Source organism: Cervus canadensis, chromosome 2, assembly GCF_019320065.1.
Source record: "Cervus canadensis isolate Bull #8, Minnesota chromosome 2, ASM1932006v1, whole genome shotgun sequence".
In the NCBI taxonomy this organism is placed as follows: Eukaryota; Metazoa; Chordata; class Mammalia; order Artiodactyla; family Cervidae; genus Cervus; species Cervus canadensis.
In genome coordinates, this window is record NC_057387.1 from 15,673,571 (window position 1) to 15,693,632 (window position 20,062).

At 43.3% G+C, this 20,062-nt stretch overlaps 1 protein-coding gene across 3 annotated transcripts in view; it reads left to right on the forward strand.

Moving 5' to 3' along the window:
- The window catches only part of GATAD2B (GATA zinc finger domain containing 2B), an 80,410-nt gene extending 62,540 nt beyond the window's left edge, over positions 1-17,870 (forward strand). For 2 of the 3 annotated variants that reach the window (XM_043456164.1, XM_043456168.1), the window contains 10 exons: positions 2,506-2,841; positions 6,526-6,655; positions 7,253-7,384; positions 7,677-7,805; positions 8,230-8,400; positions 9,130-9,445; positions 10,135-10,337; positions 11,272-11,382; positions 11,540-11,657; positions 12,275-17,870. In XM_043456164.1, the coding sequence (XP_043312099.1) occupies positions 2,507-2,841; positions 6,526-6,655; positions 7,253-7,384; positions 7,677-7,805; positions 8,230-8,400; positions 9,130-9,445; positions 10,135-10,337; positions 11,272-11,382; positions 11,540-11,657; positions 12,275-12,408 (1,779 nt within the window). In that variant the 5' untranslated portion in view covers position 2,506 and the 3' untranslated portion in view covers positions 12,409-17,870. The remainder of the gene's footprint in view (positions 1-2,505; positions 2,842-6,525; positions 6,656-7,252; positions 7,385-7,676; positions 7,806-8,229; positions 8,401-9,129; positions 9,446-10,134; positions 10,338-11,271; positions 11,383-11,539; positions 11,658-12,274) is intronic. The other variant, XM_043456177.1, reaches the window with a different exon arrangement.
- The last annotated feature ends 2,192 nt before the right edge of the window (positions 17,871-20,062 follow it).

The following is a 20,062-nucleotide window of genomic DNA, read 5'->3' on the forward strand; positions in this document are numbered from 1 at the left end:
TGACCTTTTCCAGTCCTGTGACCACTGCTGAGTTTTCCAAATTTGCTGGCTTATTGAGTGCAGCACTTTCACAGCATCATCTTTCAGGATTTCAAACAGCTCAACTGGAATTCCATCACCTCTACTAGCTTTGTTTGTAGTGGTGCTTTCTAAGGCCCACTTGACTTTACATTCCAGGATGTCTGGCTCTAGGTAAGTGATCACACCATCGTGATTATCTGGGTGGTGATCTTTTTTGTACAGTTCTTTGTATTCTTGCCACCTCTTCTTAATATCTTCTGCTTCTGTTAGGTCCATACCATTTCTGTCCTTTATCGAGCCCATTTTGCATGAAATGTTCCCTTGGTATCTCTAATTTTCTTGAAGAGATCTCTAGTCTTTCCCATTCTGTTGTTTTCCTCTATTTCTTTGCATTGATCGCTGAGGAAGGCTTTCGTATCTCTCCTTGCTATTCTTTGGAACTTTGCATTCAAATGGGAATATCTTTCCTTTTCTCCTTTGCTTTTCGCTTCTCTTCTTTTCACAGCCGTTTGTAAGACCTTCTCAGACAGCCATTTTGCTTTTTTGCGTTTCTTTTCCATGGGGATGGTCTTGATCCATAGGACCCAGCAGTTCTACTTGTTGGTATATGTTCAAGAGAACTGAAGACATGTCCGTACAGAAACGTGTGTACGGAAGTTCATAGCAGTATTCATAATAGTAAAAAGTAGGGGACTTCCCTAGTGGGCCAGTGGTTAAGACTCTATGCTTCCACCACAGGGGACATGAGTTCTATCTCTGACCACGGAATTAGGATACTACATACCGCACAGGGCGGCCAAAAAAATGAAAAAGCGGGGGAAAGACCCAAATGTCTATCAATTGATAAATGAATAAACAAAATATATATCCACACAATGGAATATCATAAAAAATATGAAGCAATGATATATGCTACTTGAATGAACCTTAAAAACATAATGGTGAGTGAAAGAAGTCAGTCATAAGAGACTACATATTGTATGATTCCATTTATATAAATGTCCAAAATAGGCAAATTTAGAGATAAATTCAATTAGTGAGGTATAGAGGTAAAGGGAGAAGAGAGTGACTGCCAATGGGTATGGGTTTTTTTTTTTAAGGAGGAGATAATGAAAATATTCTAATACGGATTGTGCTGATCATTGCACAACTCTGTGGGTATACTAAAAACCACTTGATTATACACTTTAAATAGGTGAACTGTATGAAATGTCAATTATTTCTCAATAAGGGTGTTCTTTGAAAAAGAGAAAGAGAGTTAAGAAACATTACCTGAAAATTCAGAGGTCTGAATTCTGACTTTTCTCTCTTCTCCAAAAGGTCTGTTTCCTTTTGTTGGAAATTCTTTTGTTGGTTACTCCTTTTCCTCATTGTAACTAGAAGAGTTACATTTTCCTTTGCACTACAGGAAGGAAGATGCTGCAAGCACATACATACTTTTCTTTGTAAGAGCACCAATTAACGTTGGTAATCTGTTCTGTCCTACTACTCGAGTCTGTGAATTATCAAGCTGATTCTTACATCTTACGTGTGAAAGTTATATCCTGAGGGTATAGAAATTAAATTTTACTGAACCCTTTTCTGAGTGCCCACTTTTACAGATGAAATTGAGATTTGGGGAGGTAAAGTAACTTTTAAAATATTTGACCTGTAAAAGTAAATAGCAGTTTGAACTGTGTTTTGATGCATCAAAAATTTTTCTTTCCAGTGTCACATTACTGTTTCCTACCAGGAAGGTTAACCCTGGATTTAAAAGTGTTGGAGAAATTTTGCAGCTAGATTTTATTAGTGTAACACATCAAAATGAGAAGGAAAAAGTCATAATTAGCTTGCCTGTAATAATTTTGCTGTAGGAGTAACAAACATAGTACCTTTTATCTTCCTATGTGCCTGAGTTCTTTGCTGAACAAAGTATCTTAAGATACTGAATCTGTATAGGATTGAGGGCAAATAACAATGGGACCCTCTGACCGTTGCTGTATCCAGACAACTGAGGATTCCTGTTAGATGCCCTTTGTCTAATTAATCTTTCTCATGTTTCTCCATCAGTAAAAATGGCTAGTTAAAGATATGCATGGGTGACCTAAGGAACCTCCCATTCATAAAAGAGTCTTTTCCAGGAGAAGAATTTGGCATGAGAGTTAAAACCAAAGCATCTGACTTTGAGCATGCATACACAAAAGGCCAGTCACAAAAGAATGTTTACTTTTTTGAGAGATGTAGGCTCTTAATGGATTATTTCAGTGAGTATGGTCTTTGGTTTCAGACATCTATACAGTAAGAACCTCGATGACTGGAAGGCATTTGAAGGTTTACTTGAGGTTGAGATGATACCTCTTTTAATACAGATCATCTAGGAAGTTATAGGGTAGAATGTTAGCTCAGTTAACTTTAACCTTCCATTTATATGCCTGTGATTCTTCTTTCCTTGTGGACTATTTAAGGGACTTTATTCTGATTGCACTCGAATGTTTCTTTCCACAGGATGGATAGAATGACAGAGGATGCTCTTCGCCTGAATCTGTTGAAGCGGAGCTTGGACCCAGCTGATGAGCGAGATGATGTCCTGGCTAAACGACTCAAAATGGAGGGGCATGAGGCCATGGAACGTCTGAAAATGTTGGCACTGCTCAAACGAAAGGATTTGGCAAATCTTGAGGTGCCACATGAGTTACCCACTAAACAAGATGGCAGTGGTGTCAAGGGCTATGAAGAGAAGCTTAATGGGAATCTCAGGCCTCATGGAGACAACAGGACTGCTGGAAGGCCAGGCAAAGAAAACATCAATGATGAACCTGTAGATATGAGTGCTAGACGGAGGTATGGCTTGATTCAGCTGCCTCCATGGTTCTCATAAACTAAGCCTATGAAAAATGAATGAATTCCAATGAGAGAAAGGGGTTTTTCTTCCTCAAGCTTTTTGAATGAAGGTGTATCTATGCCATCTGGCTTGACCATGAATTTCTCTTGTTTCCAAATGAAAATAAGTGCCTCTAAAAATTATTATCCTTAACATAAAGTAGCTGTTTCTGGATCAAGGAGGCAGTAAGAGTTGGTACCCCAATTAGAATGAGTTAATATACTTTCACTCTAATCTTAGGCCATTTTAGGAGGCAGGCAAAAGCAGTCATTTCTTCAGATCACCCCAGGAGTTTTGGGGTCTGTTGATTATGAATACCCAGCTTTTATTACCTCAGAGAGTATGGGCCTCTCTTGTGTGCTCTCTCTTCTTCATGTGCTGATCGTCTGCATTTTTTACTTCATTTGTGCCACATTCCCCAAACCCCAAATATGCATACACATTCACTTACACAAGTACACTCATGCTTGTGCTCTCTCTCTCACATACACATGGCAAGAAAGAAGAAGAAAGGAATGGTTATAATCTTACTTAGGTTTCTTTCTCTACCTTTTCATGTTAACTTATTAGTATTGTCCCAGAGTTATTTTGTTTAAATCACACCCAGTAGGGGAACAGTATTCTTGGTAATAGCATTAAAAACCCTTAGGAAACGTCAGAAAAGTTCTGTAGAGGTTGTGGAAGAAGAGAAAAATTCTTGGGAGCAATATGTAGTATCAGCAAAGTATTATAGGCTAATCCTTAGACATTTTTAGAAAAAAAGAAAAGTGGATCAATGAGATAATGCACCTGAGTAATCCACTTGCCCAGTAATCACCCTTAGCCTTCTGGAGTAAATGACTAATCCTCCTTCACTGGGGTCAATGAAGAGGAGAAATGTTAGGTGGATTCCTTACATCCATATTTGGAACTGAAAATGTATTTTTCATAAAAACATTGTTACACATTTTGGTAAGATCTCAGTGCTGTTGGAATTGTATTATATCACAGATAAATTCTGTTGAAAGTTAGAGTACCCTGAAAACTCTCCCATTGCATTTAATTTAAAAGAGGATTGAACTTTTGAAACTTGATTCTTTGGAAACTGGGAACTGTTCTTAATGTTCTCCAGGAAAAGAGGCTTGATGTAAACCATCTAGATCTCCATTCTGCATGAAAAAAATAGGCCCTGTCTGCCCTGTCGCTCGTCTTCCCTTTCACCAGACCAGATACACTGACAGCTATTTCCACTTAGCCTCAAGCTTTTTGTAAGAAGAAAGAAGATTGATAGATTGCTCAGCATGGAGAACAGTGGTTTCTTTGATGTGGATAAAAGGAGGAGGGACTTTAAAAGCAGAAAGAAGGAAGGGCTCTTGACATGATAGCCATATCATAATTGCCTAAATATCTTTTTTTTTTTTTGCCATCAGCTGTACAAGTTATGGTATCTATGAAATAAGATATGCATGAAACCAGCACTGCTTATGTTTTGGAATGCTATCGAGAATACAGCAGTTCTGATTTTGTTTTTATTACCTGGATAAAGATTAGGAGTTTTATAGTTTCTGGGAATCTGCCAGTCTGAGTTACAAAGTGATATCAGCAGCAAGTCTGGCTTTTAATAATATCTAATTGGTAGGGTTTCATACCTAAGAACAGCAAGTATTGTATGTAAATCATATGTATGTTTGGGAAAGTAGCAAAGTAACTTCTATCCCCAGAAAAGTTTTAATAAAAAGCCAGAGTTCCACGTCAAAAGTAAAAAAAAAAAAAACAAATTGAGGAATGAAACTTGACTTGGGCTTTTCCTTACCTGTGCTGTTTATGTAATATGAGTCAGTTATATTTGGGAATAAAATATCATTTAGGGTTTTCTCAGATACAACTTCCTGATAAATGTCACTCAATTCCAAAATCTTCATACTGTAATGTCTGTGCTTGTTCTGTTGCTGGATAATCCTTAAGTAATAAGTGGCACTCATTTGAGTAAGGAAGAATTCCTTAGGTTAGAAATAATCTGTGAGGTGTGTATCCAGCCAGGCCAGGATAGAAAGAGCTTCTGACTGTTGATGTAAACATTGGGGAATCATATAGAAGAAAGAGAAATCTATCAGACCTCAAAGTTGTTTACTCATGTTAGGGATGTGGGTGGGGCATGAAGGAATATAGAAATGTAAATAAAAATGCAGTTTATTTAGGCCTGACCATTACTCCAGGAACTGGGGGTTAAAGGATAAAAGGTTCTTTTCTTCCTTTAGTGACTTCTTTTTTCTGTAACCCTACATTTTCAGCTTGTGTCTGTGACCAGTGGTTATAAAGTGATGCAGACAAATTTAGTAATTCCCAAGATAGTTACTATTATCATTGTCTTTCTATTTTATTTCCTCAGCTAAACTTGGTTGTTTTAGTAACCTCAGTTTTACCCTGTTGAGGAATTGAATGCCTGTCCCAACCATCCAAGGCGCCTTGTTCAAAAGGCATCCAAGTCCCAATGGCATCTGAGACAAGACCCCCTGAGAAATGGTCAAGAGGCGCTCAGGACTAAAGATCTGTGGTTATAAAAGGCTTGAGTTACAAGTTTAAGAAAGACCTAAGAACACATTGTTTTAGACCTAAACACTCCTGACTACACTGTAGATTTCAAGAAAGTAGTCAGCGAAGATATCTGAGTTAAGAAATCAAGAGAGAATTATAGGATATGGTCATTGACTTGGGAACCTCAGGCAGTTAGAATTCATAGGATTCTTGTTATCTAAGTGTTAAAAAGTGAGTGCCATTTTTTATTTTAGAGGGACAAGATGCTTTTTTTTTTTTCTTTTTTTTTGACAAGATGCTTTTAAGACTAGCCCCAGAAAGATCAAAACTAGAGTTGTCTAATAACTAGGATTGGCCATAGGGCGTAGCCGGTGTGAAAGGTTTAGATCAGAGTCATTTCTAGATAGTTTTTTTTCTGAGGGAAGATGGTAAGTAGAACTTGCAATTAGGTACAAGACACATACATTTAATTGTGGAGTTTCAATCCTCCAGAAGGCTGTAGACATTATACTTAGCACTGTCCATTCTCTTGAGCCACTGACAACAATACCAACAGTACCTTCTTTTGGCCTAAACCCTTGGCAGGATAGACTTCACTGGAGTTGCCATATAACCTCCTTTCTTGTAAATCTTCAGATAGCCAGGATCATCTTCTTATCAGTATCATCATATTGATATAATGCCTCCTTGGCAACGTGTCCTCTGTACCTGGGATGGACAAGTAGGCTCTACTGCCTTTGCCTTTCTTCCCCTGTCAGGCTAACCATTTCCTTCTTGAACCTCAAGACAACCCAAAAGGAGACTGAGATATAAGGAAAGCACTTGGAATTTTGATGAAAATTGGTATGATAAAAACACTTATCTCTTACTTTCATTCCTAAAGCCATTCAGTGTCTTTCTGTCTGCATTCTCTCTAAGGAATTTAGATGGGAAAAGTTCTTTTTGCTATGGTTTTGTCAACACTTCCATTTTGGTTTCTTCTTTATTCTTTGATTTGGATGTCTCTGTCTTCCCTGGGTGAATCAGAACAGACAAGTTTCCTTGGATTTCTTTGTTCAGTGTAGAAAAGTTTTCACAACTTTTTTATGAACTTTGTTGGAAATACCTTAATTTTTCCTTTTCTTGTCCAGTGAACCAGACCGAGGAAGGCTAACTCCCTCCCCAGACATCATTGTTTTGTCTGATAATGAGGCTTCCAGCCCCCGTTCCAGCTCCCGAATGGAAGAAAGACTCAAAGCAGCCAACCTAGAGATGTTTAAGGTAAAAAAAATAGATTCCTCTCATCATTTCTTGCTTCTACTATTCTTTTTAATTCCCTGAGAGTCCCATTTCTGTTTTTCTTTTAGTGTTTACTTTTTGGATCTAAATAACTACAAGTGGAGAAGAAAATTTGAAAAAGCATATTCAGTGTAGTTTTATCTTTGGAAAATGAAAACTTCATAATTCAAATCATGTAAACTCAACTCTTAACTAGAAATACCTTCTATACTGTATCCTGGGTCTCAGAATATGGAGGAATTCCTAAGTTTTTATGTATTTCTGGAGGAAACACGAGTTTAAAAGATTAAGGAACATTATTTTCAAGAAAAGCAATATCTCCCTTTGGCCATTCTTCTGCCAGGAATCTGTTTAGCATTTATATATGATCTCTTCTTTCATTCTGTAAGCTATTTTTGAGTACCTAATGAATACCAGGCGCTGTGCCAGACTATGTGCTAGGAACACAAAGGTAACAATTTCATTGCACCTGTGCTTCTTGTGGAAGATGAAAGTTTTTGACCTAAAAGAATAGATCATCTTGCAGGAATGGACTCTGAGTAACTACTACTATAGCTGATAGTCTCCATGTTTCCTCAGGGGAAAGGCATTGAAGAACGGCAGCAGCTCATCAAGCAGCTGAGAGATGAGCTGCGATTGGAAGAAGCCCGACTGGTGCTGTTAAAGAAACTGAGACAGAGTCAGCTACAGAAAGAGAACGTGGTTCAGAAGGTACTGTGCCCAAGAAATAAAGGACTAGCAGAAAGCAAAGAAAAACTGAGAATGGGCTACCCCAGGCAGATTCAGCAGGGTGGCTCATTCTTCTCTGGTCCCCTGGGTTTTAGTCTCTAGGAATAATGTTATTTTTTTATTTGGGGCCTTAATCAAGAAAACTGTGATTCTATTTTTTCATTTTCCCTTCTGCTCAACAGGAGCTTCAGACTGAGAAGGAGTTTTGAAAGTCTAGTACCAGATTTCTAGATTACTAGCCTTTTCCACTGTCTCATTTTCTCCTCTCTCCCAGACTCCAGTTGTACAGAATGCAGCATCTATTGTTCAGCCATCTCCTGCCCATGTGGGACAGCAAGGCCTGTCCAAGCTTCCCTCCCGGCCTGGGGCCCAAGGGGTTGAACAGAATTTGAGAACATTACAGGTATGTGACCCATAGTGTGATCTTAGTTTCAGGGAACTCTTATCCTCTCAGTTTCGGGGCTTTTGTGAAGGTCACGGAAAGAACCTGGCCTTGATAGACATGTCATTATTATCAATAGTCCTGTTGGTCCTTAATGGCGTGATTTAGTCTGCAGTAGAAGGATGAATAACTGATCTTTCCACTGTAGTCTTTCTAATTCCTAGCCCTTTTCCATAGAGGGTTAAGATAGTTTATACCAAAAAAGCCAGGGAATTCCTAACTACTAATCAATTTTTGTAGTGATGGCAGATTTATCCCATAGATCATTAGACAAAATTACCAAATCTGACTGTATTTCTATTTAGCTATATATTATAGACAGTGTTTTCTATTTGGCATTTTGTGAGGCATTTGCCACCTATGACTGTATCTTCTTACACTTCAGGGTCACAGTGTCATCCGTTCAGCGACCAATACCACCCTCCCACACATGTTAATGTCTCAACGTGTGATTGCGCCAAACCCAGCCCAGCTACAGGGTCAGCGGGGCCCGCCTAAGCCTGGCCTTGTACGCACCACAACACCCAATATGAATCCCACCATCAATTACCAGCCGGTAAGAGGGAGCCCTAATGTGGAAACAGAAAAATCTTTTATTTGCTTTCCCAGTTGAAAAGGTCATAGATTTTAAGTTTTCAGACTAGGACAACAAAGGAAATTTTGGTGGGTTGACAGTGGTCCCAAAAGTGAAATCATGAGGAATTGTATGAATATAGCATGTGTGTGCTTAGTTACTAAGTCGTGTCTGACTCTTTGCAACCCCACGGACCATAGCCCAGCAGGCTCATCTGTCCATGGAGTTTTCCAGGTAAGAATACTGGAGTGGGTTGCCATTTACTCCTCCAGGGGATCTTCCCAACCCAGGGATCAAACTCGAGTCTCCTCCATCTCCTACATTGGCAGGCGGATTCTTTACCACTGAGCCCCCTGGGAAGCCCACTTGAATATAGTAGTGGAGAAGAAGGGTTAGATGCAGCAGAGCAGCAGTAAGCTAAAATATGTCTAGAGGAAAGAGCTGGAGGGGCCTAAGGAATGAGAAACATAAAGGACGTAAGACAGAGAATCCTGAATCTTTGCAGTTTTAGTTCGTAGCCACTGTCATTCTCCTTTGCTGTGTTCCAGAATCCTTTTTCAGTGGAGAAGGTGGACACCTCATGTCATTTTCCGAGTTTGGGGGAAGCTGCGTAGGTCAGACTAGGATCAGATAGTGTTCTCTGCCACGAAAGTAAAAATTGGTTCTTTCTTCCACATATCATCACTGACCCCTACATTCAATCTGTTTCAGCAGTCAAGTTCTTCTGTTCCCTGTCAGCGCACAACATCCTCTGCCATCTATATGAATCTTGCCTCCCATATCCAGCCAGGGACCGTGAACAGAGTGTCCTCACCACTTCCTAGCCCCAGCGCCATGACAGATGCTGCCAACTCACAGGCTGCAGCCAAATTGGCTCTTCGCAAACAGCTGGAAAAGACACTCTTGGAGATTCCACCCCCTAAACCACCTGCTCCCTTGCTTCACTTCCTGCCTAGTGCAGCCAATAGCGAGTTCATCTACATGGTAGGCTTGGAGGAAGTTGTACAGAGTGTCATCGACAGCCAAGGTAAGGCTGTTTGTTGGCCAGTCTTTTTATCTAAGCAAGAGGTTGCCAAACCTGATTAATATGGACAGAGTATCACATGGTACTGTGTAATATTAAATAACCTCTCCCTGACTTTTACCAAACCACTCCCATCCTTTATTCAGAGGCTGTTTAGGAACAGCATATCAAAAAGCTTTTTGTGTGTCTGTATGTCTTAGGCTTAATATTTTTATTGTGTATTTTGTATAGCTTGTCTATTTTTTTGTTTCCAGCATATCATTTAGCTCTTTTTTAAAAATTAATTATTTTTGGTCACACTGGGTCTTCATTGCTGCACAAGGACTATGTCTAGTGGCGGCAAGCAGGGGTTGCTCTCTATTTGCAGTGTGCGGGCTGGAGCCCTTTGACTCTGACACACATTTTCTTCTCATTATTGCATAATAGGAAATCAGAAAACTTGAGTTTTTATCATCCCAGTTTTGTCATTTGGAGCTATGTTTCTTAATTTCCTCATTTGTAAATAAGGATGGTACTAATTCCCTAAAGTGATACTTTGCAATCAAATGAAATGTAAATATTTTATAAATTACAGAGTCACTTTTTTAATTCAGCAGAGTAAACTCCTGGAAAAAGATTCATCTGATGAAGAGAAACAGAGGAGATAGAGAGGAAATGTACAACCACTGATTATTGTTTTTGTTGGCATCTAGGGAAAAGCTGTGCCTCTCTTCTGCGGGTTGAACCCTTTGTTTGTGCCCAGTGCCGCACAGATTTCACCCCTCACTGGAAGCAGGAGAAGAATGGTAAGATTCTGTGTGAGCAGTGTATGACCTCCAACCAGAAGAAGGCTCTAAAGGCAGAACACACCAACCGGCTGAAAAACGCTTTTGTTAAAGCTCTACAGCAGGAACAGGTAAGAGTTCTGACTTCTCACCAGCCGCCTGTGCAGGTTGGATTTTACCAAAAGGCAGTTCTTTCTAGTTTAGAGGAGTTGTCTGTGTGAAATCTACAGTCCAGGTGATCTAGGTTTCTGAAGCGAAGTTCCTTGAACCTAGAGGCCTGGGTTCCCTTTATACCCTTCTTACCATTCTGCCTCTCCCATTTCCATTTGACTACTTCTGATTGAGTAAGAATTTAATGACACATAATGTCTGAGGTTAAGGGAAAGGGACAAAAGGCTTGAGAATCTTGGTTTTCCCTGATAGCACTGCGGAAATTCCTCTGTTATTGACTTCATTTCCTCAAACAAATGGATTTTGGTGAAAAGGATTTACATTTACATTTGTACTAGAACTCTCTTTTAGAGAAGTAATTATCTGCAGTCCATATTTGACAAAGAAATGACAAAGGGAAGGGTAAATTATAAAGTACCCAGTGAAGATTAGTGATTGCTAGTGTGTGTGATTCTTCATACAGTGTTAGTAGAATGAGAATATCTTGGAGCAGGGAAGAGGTATTGGGAAGCTCAGATTATTTTCCGCCCCACCACCTATCGGACCCCTCTGGGTAGCATCATGGGTCCTCTAGAAAATGAGTAGACAGGAGTCAAAAATAAAACTTCAGTAACTCATTGGCCTTAATTAATTACATTAGTCAGCTCATCACCACCACCTAGAACTCCAGCCAACTTCTGAGAGCCAGCTTTCCTGGAGAGAGGGATTCCTTAAGCATTGAAGTATTGAGGTTACTGTACCCAGAGCTCTTAGTGCAACTACCCCACCAAACTCTTTTGCCTTTTCCATATCCCTCCAACTAGCTGGCAACATTAGAGATAAGAAGACCTCTAGGTTTTCTGGTTAGGAAATTGGGCGCTGTCCTGCCCAACTTGACCTGATGACTCTCAACAGGAAATTGAACAGCGATTACAGCAGCAGGCAGCCCTCTCCCCCACTACGGCTCCAGCTGTGTCCAGTGTCAGTAAACAAGAGACCATAATGAGACATCATACGCTTCGGCAGGTGAGGATTTCTCTTACGGTTTTGTCAGTCATTTATTCTAGTTTGTCCTTTGCTCTGTGGAAAATCATATTGCTCTTCTGTACTCCCATATTCTTTCCTTCCCCTTACTCCTTCCGTCATGGCAAAGTTACGATCACCTGTCTCCTCATCATTGCAGGCCCCACAGCCCCAGAGCAGCCTCCAGCGTGGTATGCCCACATCTGCCCGTTCCATGCTTTCCAACTTCGCACAGGCGCCCCAGCTGTCTGTGCCGGGGGGCCTCCTTGGTATGCCAGGTGAGAAGGGCTGGGCTCAGAACTTCAGAGTTCTTTAGCGGCTCCTTTAGGTGATTGTTCCGTCTTTTGTTTTCTGCTCTGTCTTTAGGCCCTCCTCCCTTCACTCTTGTTATTCAGCAAATGTTTGCTAAATCCATAGTACATGCCAGGCACAGTACACTAAGGTTTTGGTGGTGAAAATGACCCTTTTGGTGGGCATGTGGTTATTGATCTCTTTTGGCCAGAATAGCAGTGTTAACTGTCCTGATCCTGGTTGAGTGACCTAGGGAAGTTTCTTCAAAGTCAGCTGCCCCTAAACCAAAGCTGATTCAGTAATTCCCCTCTCTTTGTCTTGATTATTTTCCTCACCACCAAGAGTTTTCGTTGACTCTTCTATACCATCAATACCATGTTGATTAGTCCTGGTAGGTTTGAAGTTTAGGGAAGACCTCTCTACCTAAAGCTTGGGAGCAGGGTGGGTAGTTGCTACTGAAATAAAGCTTAACTGAGTCTGGACTGATGTAGACAACTTCTAATGTTCCCTCTGCATCTCCAAGACTGTAGCCTCAGGGTATTGCGGAAGAAGGTATCATTTCCTCTTTTAATACCTGCCCTCCACTTTTGTCTCCTGGGTCTAGGTGTCAACATTGCATACTTGAACACTGGTATTGGAGGACACAAAGCCCCCAGTCTGGCAGACCGACAGCGGGAATACCTTTTAGACATGATCCCTCCCCGCTCTATATCGCAGTCCATCAGTGGACAGAAATAACGCCTGTTCCACTTACACTGCCCGACCTTGAATCCTTTACCCCTCTCCTCTCCCATTGTCCCCAACTTCCGTCGCATGCAGTGCCTGTACTGGTGCCTACCATACACGGAAAACAAAACAGAAAAACAGAAGACAAAAAGTAGGAATCAACAAGAAAACACACGCCCTGCCCCGCCACCTCCCCTTTGTTTTACACTGCTGCGATCTCTTCTGCCACTTTCTCTCTTCAGTTTTAACAGTGAGGTGGATCTCTGCCTCTGATAGAGGTCAGAATGAGGTCCTGGGGAGAAATCTAAGCCCTTTGATGTGTGTTTCTAAAGTTTGTTTTTATGCTTTAATTATTATTATCATTTTTAATGATGTTGTGTGTCCTCCCTTTGTTCAGTGGACGGTTAAACCTTTTTATTTTCACCCAGTATTTTTTTTTCTCTTCTCTTTTCTTTTTTGTAAACACAAATGGCATTCAGTTAAGTGATAGGAGCATTGCAGTAGGGTCCCCAGCTGCCAAGTAGGACATGACTGGGAGTGTTAGGGGCAAAAGTTTTTAATGCACTTAACCCAGGGTTGGGGGGAGGTGGTGGCATCAAACAAGGAGGAATAGCACACCAGCTGTGGGGTGTCTCTGAGCTGGACAGTTCAGAAGGCAGTGTTGAGTATTGAAGTTGGGCTCTAAGAATGAGGGGAAAGAGCCTGGAAGGAGAAGCTTTAAAACTTAACCACTCTAAAAGTGACCCATAAAGAAAAGAGAGAAAGGGGCATGACAGTGAACCAAGTTGAGCCAAGGAGGGCTGAGACAAGGTCCCAGCCTTCTGGATGCTGGGTGAATGAGGTTGGTCTCCTGACCCTAGTGGAGACACAGAAGACTATTTCAGGCCAACTAGCCCCAAATTATTTCATCTTATTTTTTTTTTTAAAGTTCTCCCCCATCCCCATCTCTTTTCTTTTCTTTTTTTAAAAATCCTAATCTGCCCTCAGTAACCACAGCCCCATCTGTAATATAGAGTGGCTGTTCCCAGCCTGACTTTGCTGGGTGTCCTGGAAGTTGGATGGGCATGAGTGAGTGAAATGTCAAAGGGAGGAAATAGAGGAAGAAAGAAAGAGGGGTTTCCCTCCCAACAGTTGCGACTTTCCCATTTGTCCCTTTACCTTCTGAGTGCCAGGAGATGAGGGTGAGGGCACCTAATCAGGTTGGAGCCCTACCCTGGCCCTGCTGCACTAACTGCAGAGCCGACTGCTCACAGCTGAACAGTTCATGTCAAAACCAGTCCTGGACCTGTGCTATAAAAGTAGTTGTTGTCTTTTTTCTCCCCAGAATTCTATAAATTTTGCTTTCTTGTTTGTTTTTATTCTTAAGTGCTACTAATGTAGAGAATGAATTGAATTGTGCAATGTTGCTGTTCTGGGGATTGGGGAGATTAGCATCCCATTTGCCCACACCATGGGGGACGGGGGAAGAGGGACCAGGTTGTTTTTGAGGTAAGGGAAGCCCATTAAAGTTAGGGGTTTCTGCTCACTTCATAGTGTATGTCCACCTGCCTCTCCAGCTCTAATAAAAGCTGTCAGAGTTTGAGGAAGGGATACTCTCAGCAGAGAGGTGTGAAGAGCAGTGTTACATTTTGCCCTTGAAAGCCACCTGGAGAGGTTCCCCCATTTTTATTTTTTAAAATTAAATAATTTTTTAAAGTAAGAAGGCACTTTTAAAATTAACACACACACAAACTGCACATCCTCCCCATAAAGTTTGGGGAGGGGATAGGAGGAGCTGGAATCAGGCTCAGTTCCCCCCACACTGGCCTCTACTCCCCATATTCCAGAGCCACTGTGGGTGATTATACTGGCCCTACGGGCCTTCCTGGCTTTTTTTCTTTCCTCCCTTTCCCCCAATTCATGGAGCACTTAATAAAGGAGCAGAGATGCAGCCTGTGTCTGGGCTCCCCAGTGGTGAAATGATCTGGAAGCTAGACGCTAGTAACAGGTAGTGATGGGGTCGTTTCGAGTATTTTTCTGGGGAATGTGGAACCCCTGACTAAGTGGTGGGAGAGGGAGGGGGGTTAGTGGAACTGGGTCTGGGATTATTTTAAAATTATATATATATATATAAAGATATATTCTTACATCTTTCCTTTGCCCTCTGTGCTTTGAAAGCACTGGATAAATCGTTTGGTTTTGCTTTTCTCTCTTCCACGAAATTGGAAGCTTTTTAAAAAATATTTTCCCTGCAAGTCATCTTGCCTTGTGGCATGTCTGTCTAGCCTCCCTCCCCCCACCCCATGATGAAGTGCCATTTCTGTTATGTCTCCCCTCCCCCAGCTCAGAGGTTCTCAGAGGTACGAGGTGCCCAAGTTTGTCAGTTGAGATTAAAAGTAAGGAACAGAGAATGTGCAATACCGTCTGGCTGGGGGCTGTCCCTGCCCTGAGCTGAATCCCTTCCCTGGGAGCCAGGCCACCTTTGAATGGGGTTTGGAAGTAAGATGTGTAGAGATAGGGGATGATGGGGAAGGAAAGCCTGTAGTCGCGTGCCTGCCAAGGTGCTGAGGCGATAGGGGAGAGGGTGGAGTCTTCCCTGTTTTTATCCCCTCAGGGTCAGTTACATAGAGGCTGCTTGTTGACTAGTATAGCTCCGTGACCCTTTGCTCAATCGCTGAGATTTGATTTCTTACCCTCTCTTATCCCCATTTTCATACCCTTCCCAGGGATTAGTGATGGGGGCGGGGGGGGGTGAGGTTCCTCTAATCATGGTAAAGTATTAGCCTTCCACCTCCTCCCTTTTCCTCCCTCTCCCCCATCCTTCTGTCTTCCTCATTTCTCTACATTTTCATCACTGATTGCCTTGTGTCCCTCCAAGTCTATTGTTGCTGTCCATCCCCAGGCCTTGGGCCCCATAGACACTAAACCTCATGCCCTAAAGATAGGAGGAAAGACCCTCTGTACAGAGTTATCCTTTACCCCTGGAGCACTGAAGCTCAGGGTGATAATAGAATGAGGATCCCACCAGTTTTGCCTGGCTTCCTCCATCACCAGAGGCTTTAAAAGTAGTAGTTTATGGACAGTGGCTTACTCTCTCTAAGCCTGATACAGGTGATTGAGTGGTAAGGCTTTGGTAAAACTGAGGGACAGAGGTCCTTATTTGTCTTTTTTTTTTTTTCTTTTTCTTTTTGTCATTTGACCACAGCATCTGGACTTCTTTCATCCCTGGAATAAGTATTTTTTCCACATTTTTTGGATGTATGTATGGTAGACAATTTTTTTTTTAAGACACAGAGATAAATGTTTTCCTGCTTTGGTTGCCTTTCCTTTCCCCTTTAAAAGGAATTAGCTATAGAACTGCTTTGTAAAGATGCTTCTTGATATTTTACTTTTGTTCCTTTTCCCTAACCTCTCCCTTTTCTCCCCACTTCTCCAGAAGGCATAACCTTCTCTCCACACCCCCTACCCCCTCCCCAGTCCTAGGCTCCCTTCCCCTCCAACAAGACCTTCATTAGCTTATGATATTTGCTGCCGAGATGTTATAACAAGGACTCATTCGTGTATATAAGCTATTTCTTGATCCATTTAAAAGGAATTGTACATTGTGTAGAAAAAAAAAAAAACTGAAAAAGAGAAAAAAAAGCCCTAGCCATGGATATTGTGAAACTGTGTTATGTCATTTTGTAATGTGCCCGTTTGTGTATGATCCGTGCAAAAGGGTTTCTGGGGAAGGGGAGGGGGTAGGGAGGCAGGGCTGTGGAGGGTGGGGAGGGGAGTGGGCCGGGCCCAGCACACTGAGACTGGCAGCTGCTCCAACCCCATCCCTCCTTAGAGATGCCACCTCCCCCACCACCCACCCCTAATTTGTGCCTTGCCTCCCCACCCTGGAGTAGTCCCTCCGGGTCACCAGCACTGCCTTGGCAGAGCCCACTCCCTACCCTAACCTGCCCACCCTCCTTACCCCCCAGCATTAGGTTGAGACTGTGGGGAAGTGCTGGGGGTTGGGAGGTAGCCGAGGAATGGGGCAGTTCCCGGGGGCATTGAAACCAAGTATTATTATGAATTGTAATTGTATTTGCACTGTTTTTTTTCTCTGATTGCATCAGCATATATACAATATACCTATATAACAAAATTCAGTGTCAAGCTTTCTTATGCAAGGGATTTCCCCACCCCAAAAAAAAGAACCTAGTTTCATGGGCCTTTGAGGGTGGATTGTCAGGGGATGATAGAAATAATTTAAACAAGTCATCCTAAGAAAGTCTCCCTTAGGGGAGAGCCATATCCATCTGTACACAGTTTTAGGCTTTGTAAATTGGGGTGAGGCTGGGTTACTGCAAAAGCTAAGACTCCTAGTCCAGACTGTGGAGAGTAAAGAGAACCACAGCACAAAGAGGGTGGGATGGTGGCACAGCCTGGAGACCTGGGGTTTAGTCTCGAGCTTTCCTGCTGACTTGTTACGTGACCTTTGGTGGAGCTAATTTTCGGGGTCTCCGTTTTATTTGTGAAGTGATGGCAGGCAGGGGAGATCCTCTAGCTACCAAGTTTATAAAACTTCCTTCCCCACCTGAAAACAAAACAGCTTGAGGTGAGGAAAGTGTCGGGCTGAAAAACCAGGGAGGAAACCAAAGTGGCTAGTGTTGAAGTGGGTATATGTGTGACAGTGCCCTTGGAGAGCTGCCAGGTCCCTGCTGTTCCTTTTGGTTTAGGAAAGGCAGCAGAGTGATGTTTAGAACTTCAGTTAAATCTGGGACATCTTTGCCCTCCTGCCTCTAGTTACCCAAGGGCAGGAACCAGGCCCCAAGCCCCACCTCACAAGCAGTTGCCCTCAAGGGTGGTTGACCAATGAATACCCCAGGTTGGCAGTCACTCACACCCTTTGTGAGCTACAGAATGCAGATCTTTCCCCCATTTCTTTGGTTGGAGAGCTCAGATATAGTCCACATCTTGTCTCCTTCCCTCAGATCTCATCTGAACCCCCTTAAAGGCAGCTCTCTCAACAGCTGTTTCCTTCAGGGGCCCAGTTTCCCCACAGCCTGGGCTGCGTACTCCCACTGTAGGTCCTTGGCCGGTAAAGCCTGGAGAAGGGTATAGGATGGTGGGTGAAGCCCTGGGGAAGGTGGAAGGATAGATTGGGGGTGGGGGGTGGGGAGCAGGGAGGTGGGATGGGGAATGGCCTTCTCTGAATGGGGTGGGTGGGAGGGGAACAAGACCCTTTTGCACAACTCTTTTAAGTTTCCTTTTTTTAAAAAAAAAAAACTCATTCTGATTTTCTGCATTGTGTTTGGGAATTAAAATGAAAAAACTAAGACCAATAGAAACTGGTTTTCAAAAAGGCAAATACACTCCCATCTGTTTCAGATGCTGCTGAGCATTTCAGCGGTGACAGATTCAAATAATAAGCTAATTTTTGGAGAAAGGATTAAAAGAAAAAAAACTTTGTAATATTTATCACTTGCAAGCTATGTTTAATAAAGAAAGGAATGGTTTCTAAACTTTCCTGTGACTTGTGCTTTAGTCATGGTGGAGGGTGGGGATGGCAGTTTGGTGGGAGAAATTTTAGGGGCGATTTGGAGATTGGCTATGATTCATACTCCCTGAAGTCACTGGGGTGCCTTTATAGTTTGTGTCTTTTCTTCAGTTGTGAGGATTTAAAGCCCTTACCTATTTGAGTATTCTTGTTCCCCTCACTTTTATGTAGATCCATGTTCTGGAAGCCACTGATCCCACTTTAATTACCTGATGACTTAAGGTCTAAAGGTATCCCAAAGGAGGCTGCATTTAACCCAGAGGCTGGACCTCCATCCTGCTGGAAGGAGAGGTGTACCCTCGTTGTCCTTGGCCCTTCTCATTATGCTGCTCTAGTCTCCAGTAAGAGTTCTTTGTAGCATGCTGGTCTCTCCAGGGGGAACCTTAAAACAGCCCACACTGTTCTTAGCAAGCTGCATAATATGTACTTCCTTAGTTGGAATGCAACGTCCCCTGAAAGATCTGCAACTGCTGTGTCCTACCATGTCACTCACCTCCACTCCCCCAAGTTCTCCTTTCAATCCAGAACATTAATCAGATTCTAATTTATTTTTTCCATCTTGGTTTATTTCCAGCAAAGCATTTAGACAAGGCCCACCCAGAGGAGAGGATGGCACTTCCTCAGGGAGCTGAAGTTTGGGGCTGTTCTTAACCTCTTGGTCCCCTGCCACATTGTTTAGTCAAAACAGCTTTTGCTCCTTGGGCGGTTGCGGAGGGGCAAGGCCCAGCCTTGCTGGAGTCTTGTCATCGGTGCTAACATCTTTCTACAAGAGCACAGGGGAGACAGTGATTGGGATCCCACCAAGACCAACAGATTGAGAGCCTGGGGTTTTGGTTTTAGGGCATGGAAGGGCTGGACAAGGAGTGGGGCAGGGGCCAGGACTGCCACAGGTCATCAGGGGCAGGGTGGGAAAGACGTGCTCTTTGGACACCTAGAATGGAGGGGAATAGATGTGTAGGGTGTTCCATAGCCTCTGTGCTCATTCTGCAAGGGATTCAAGGCCACTAAAACCTCAGTGCAAACTAATAGTTCCTTTCAAAAACAGAAAAATGTTGAGGGGTGCCTCCTGAAAAGGGGCCAATGCTTTGGATCTGGAAAGGTGGAGAGGGGCATTTGGTTGCTGAGAGAAGCAGTGCACATGAGCTTAGATGTCCGAAATGCTTCTGATGTCGGAACAAAATGTCAAGGAACCTGGAGCCCCTTTGCCCACCTGCCTTTTTAAACAACCGGGAATGCAGGATGCCTGTCCCGGTCAGACTCCAGCTTGGGCACAGGAGAAACAGGTTTCAGACAGGAGGTTCAGGTTGGAGGATGAGTGCCTTGCCCCGCTTTCCCGCTTCGGGGGAACTCTTAGAGCTATTTGTCTTTGGGGATCATGGATCCTTTGGATCATGAGGATATGTTCAGTGGGGTATGAGGGAGGATTAACGGAGAGAATTCCCACCTGAGCATGGTTTAGTTTTAAGTTATCTGGTGTGTTGGGGAGGACACAGATTCCCCCCTTGCTTGAGGAGAAGGGAGAAGCGGAAGTCATGTCCTCTTTTCTCTTCCTATGGTCAGGCTTGCCCCTCTCCACTGAAGAGGCTGGGGGACCTTTGGTTCCTTCCTGCCTCCAGGGTGGCAGGGAAAGGTGAAGTAGGTTCTTAGGGCTGCAGTTAGTGACATCTGGGAGGGAGCCAGCTTGGAGGGCCCTAGGCTAAGGGTGGCTGCTCCACCGTCACAGGAGGGGGAAGGCGGTGGTCAGGCCTCAGACGCGGGGCCTCAAGCACACCACTCTTTCCTCCCCAGTCCCCCTCACTAGACTCCCCCTCACCTGGGTATTGAGTTCAGTTTTCCCCGCTTCCCTCCACTCGCAGCCTGGCTTCTGCAGCCCCCAGCTCCATCCCAGGCAGTCTGAGGCACTGCTCAGCACTCCTGTGACTCCTGTCTGCAGAAGAGGCTGCCCGGATGGAGAGGATGAGTACCATGACCTGTCTGGGGCTTCCCTCTGGCTTAGCATCCATCAGCCCCAGCCTTTCGTCCTGTTCTGCGCACCCCAGAGACAGGAGAAGCCAGACCCTTCCTTGTGCGGAGTCGCAGGAATCCAGCTCTGGCCCCCTTTCGCCGCTGTCCTTTGCCTTGGGAGCCCCCGTGCTCTCTGCCCTGTTTCATGCAGCC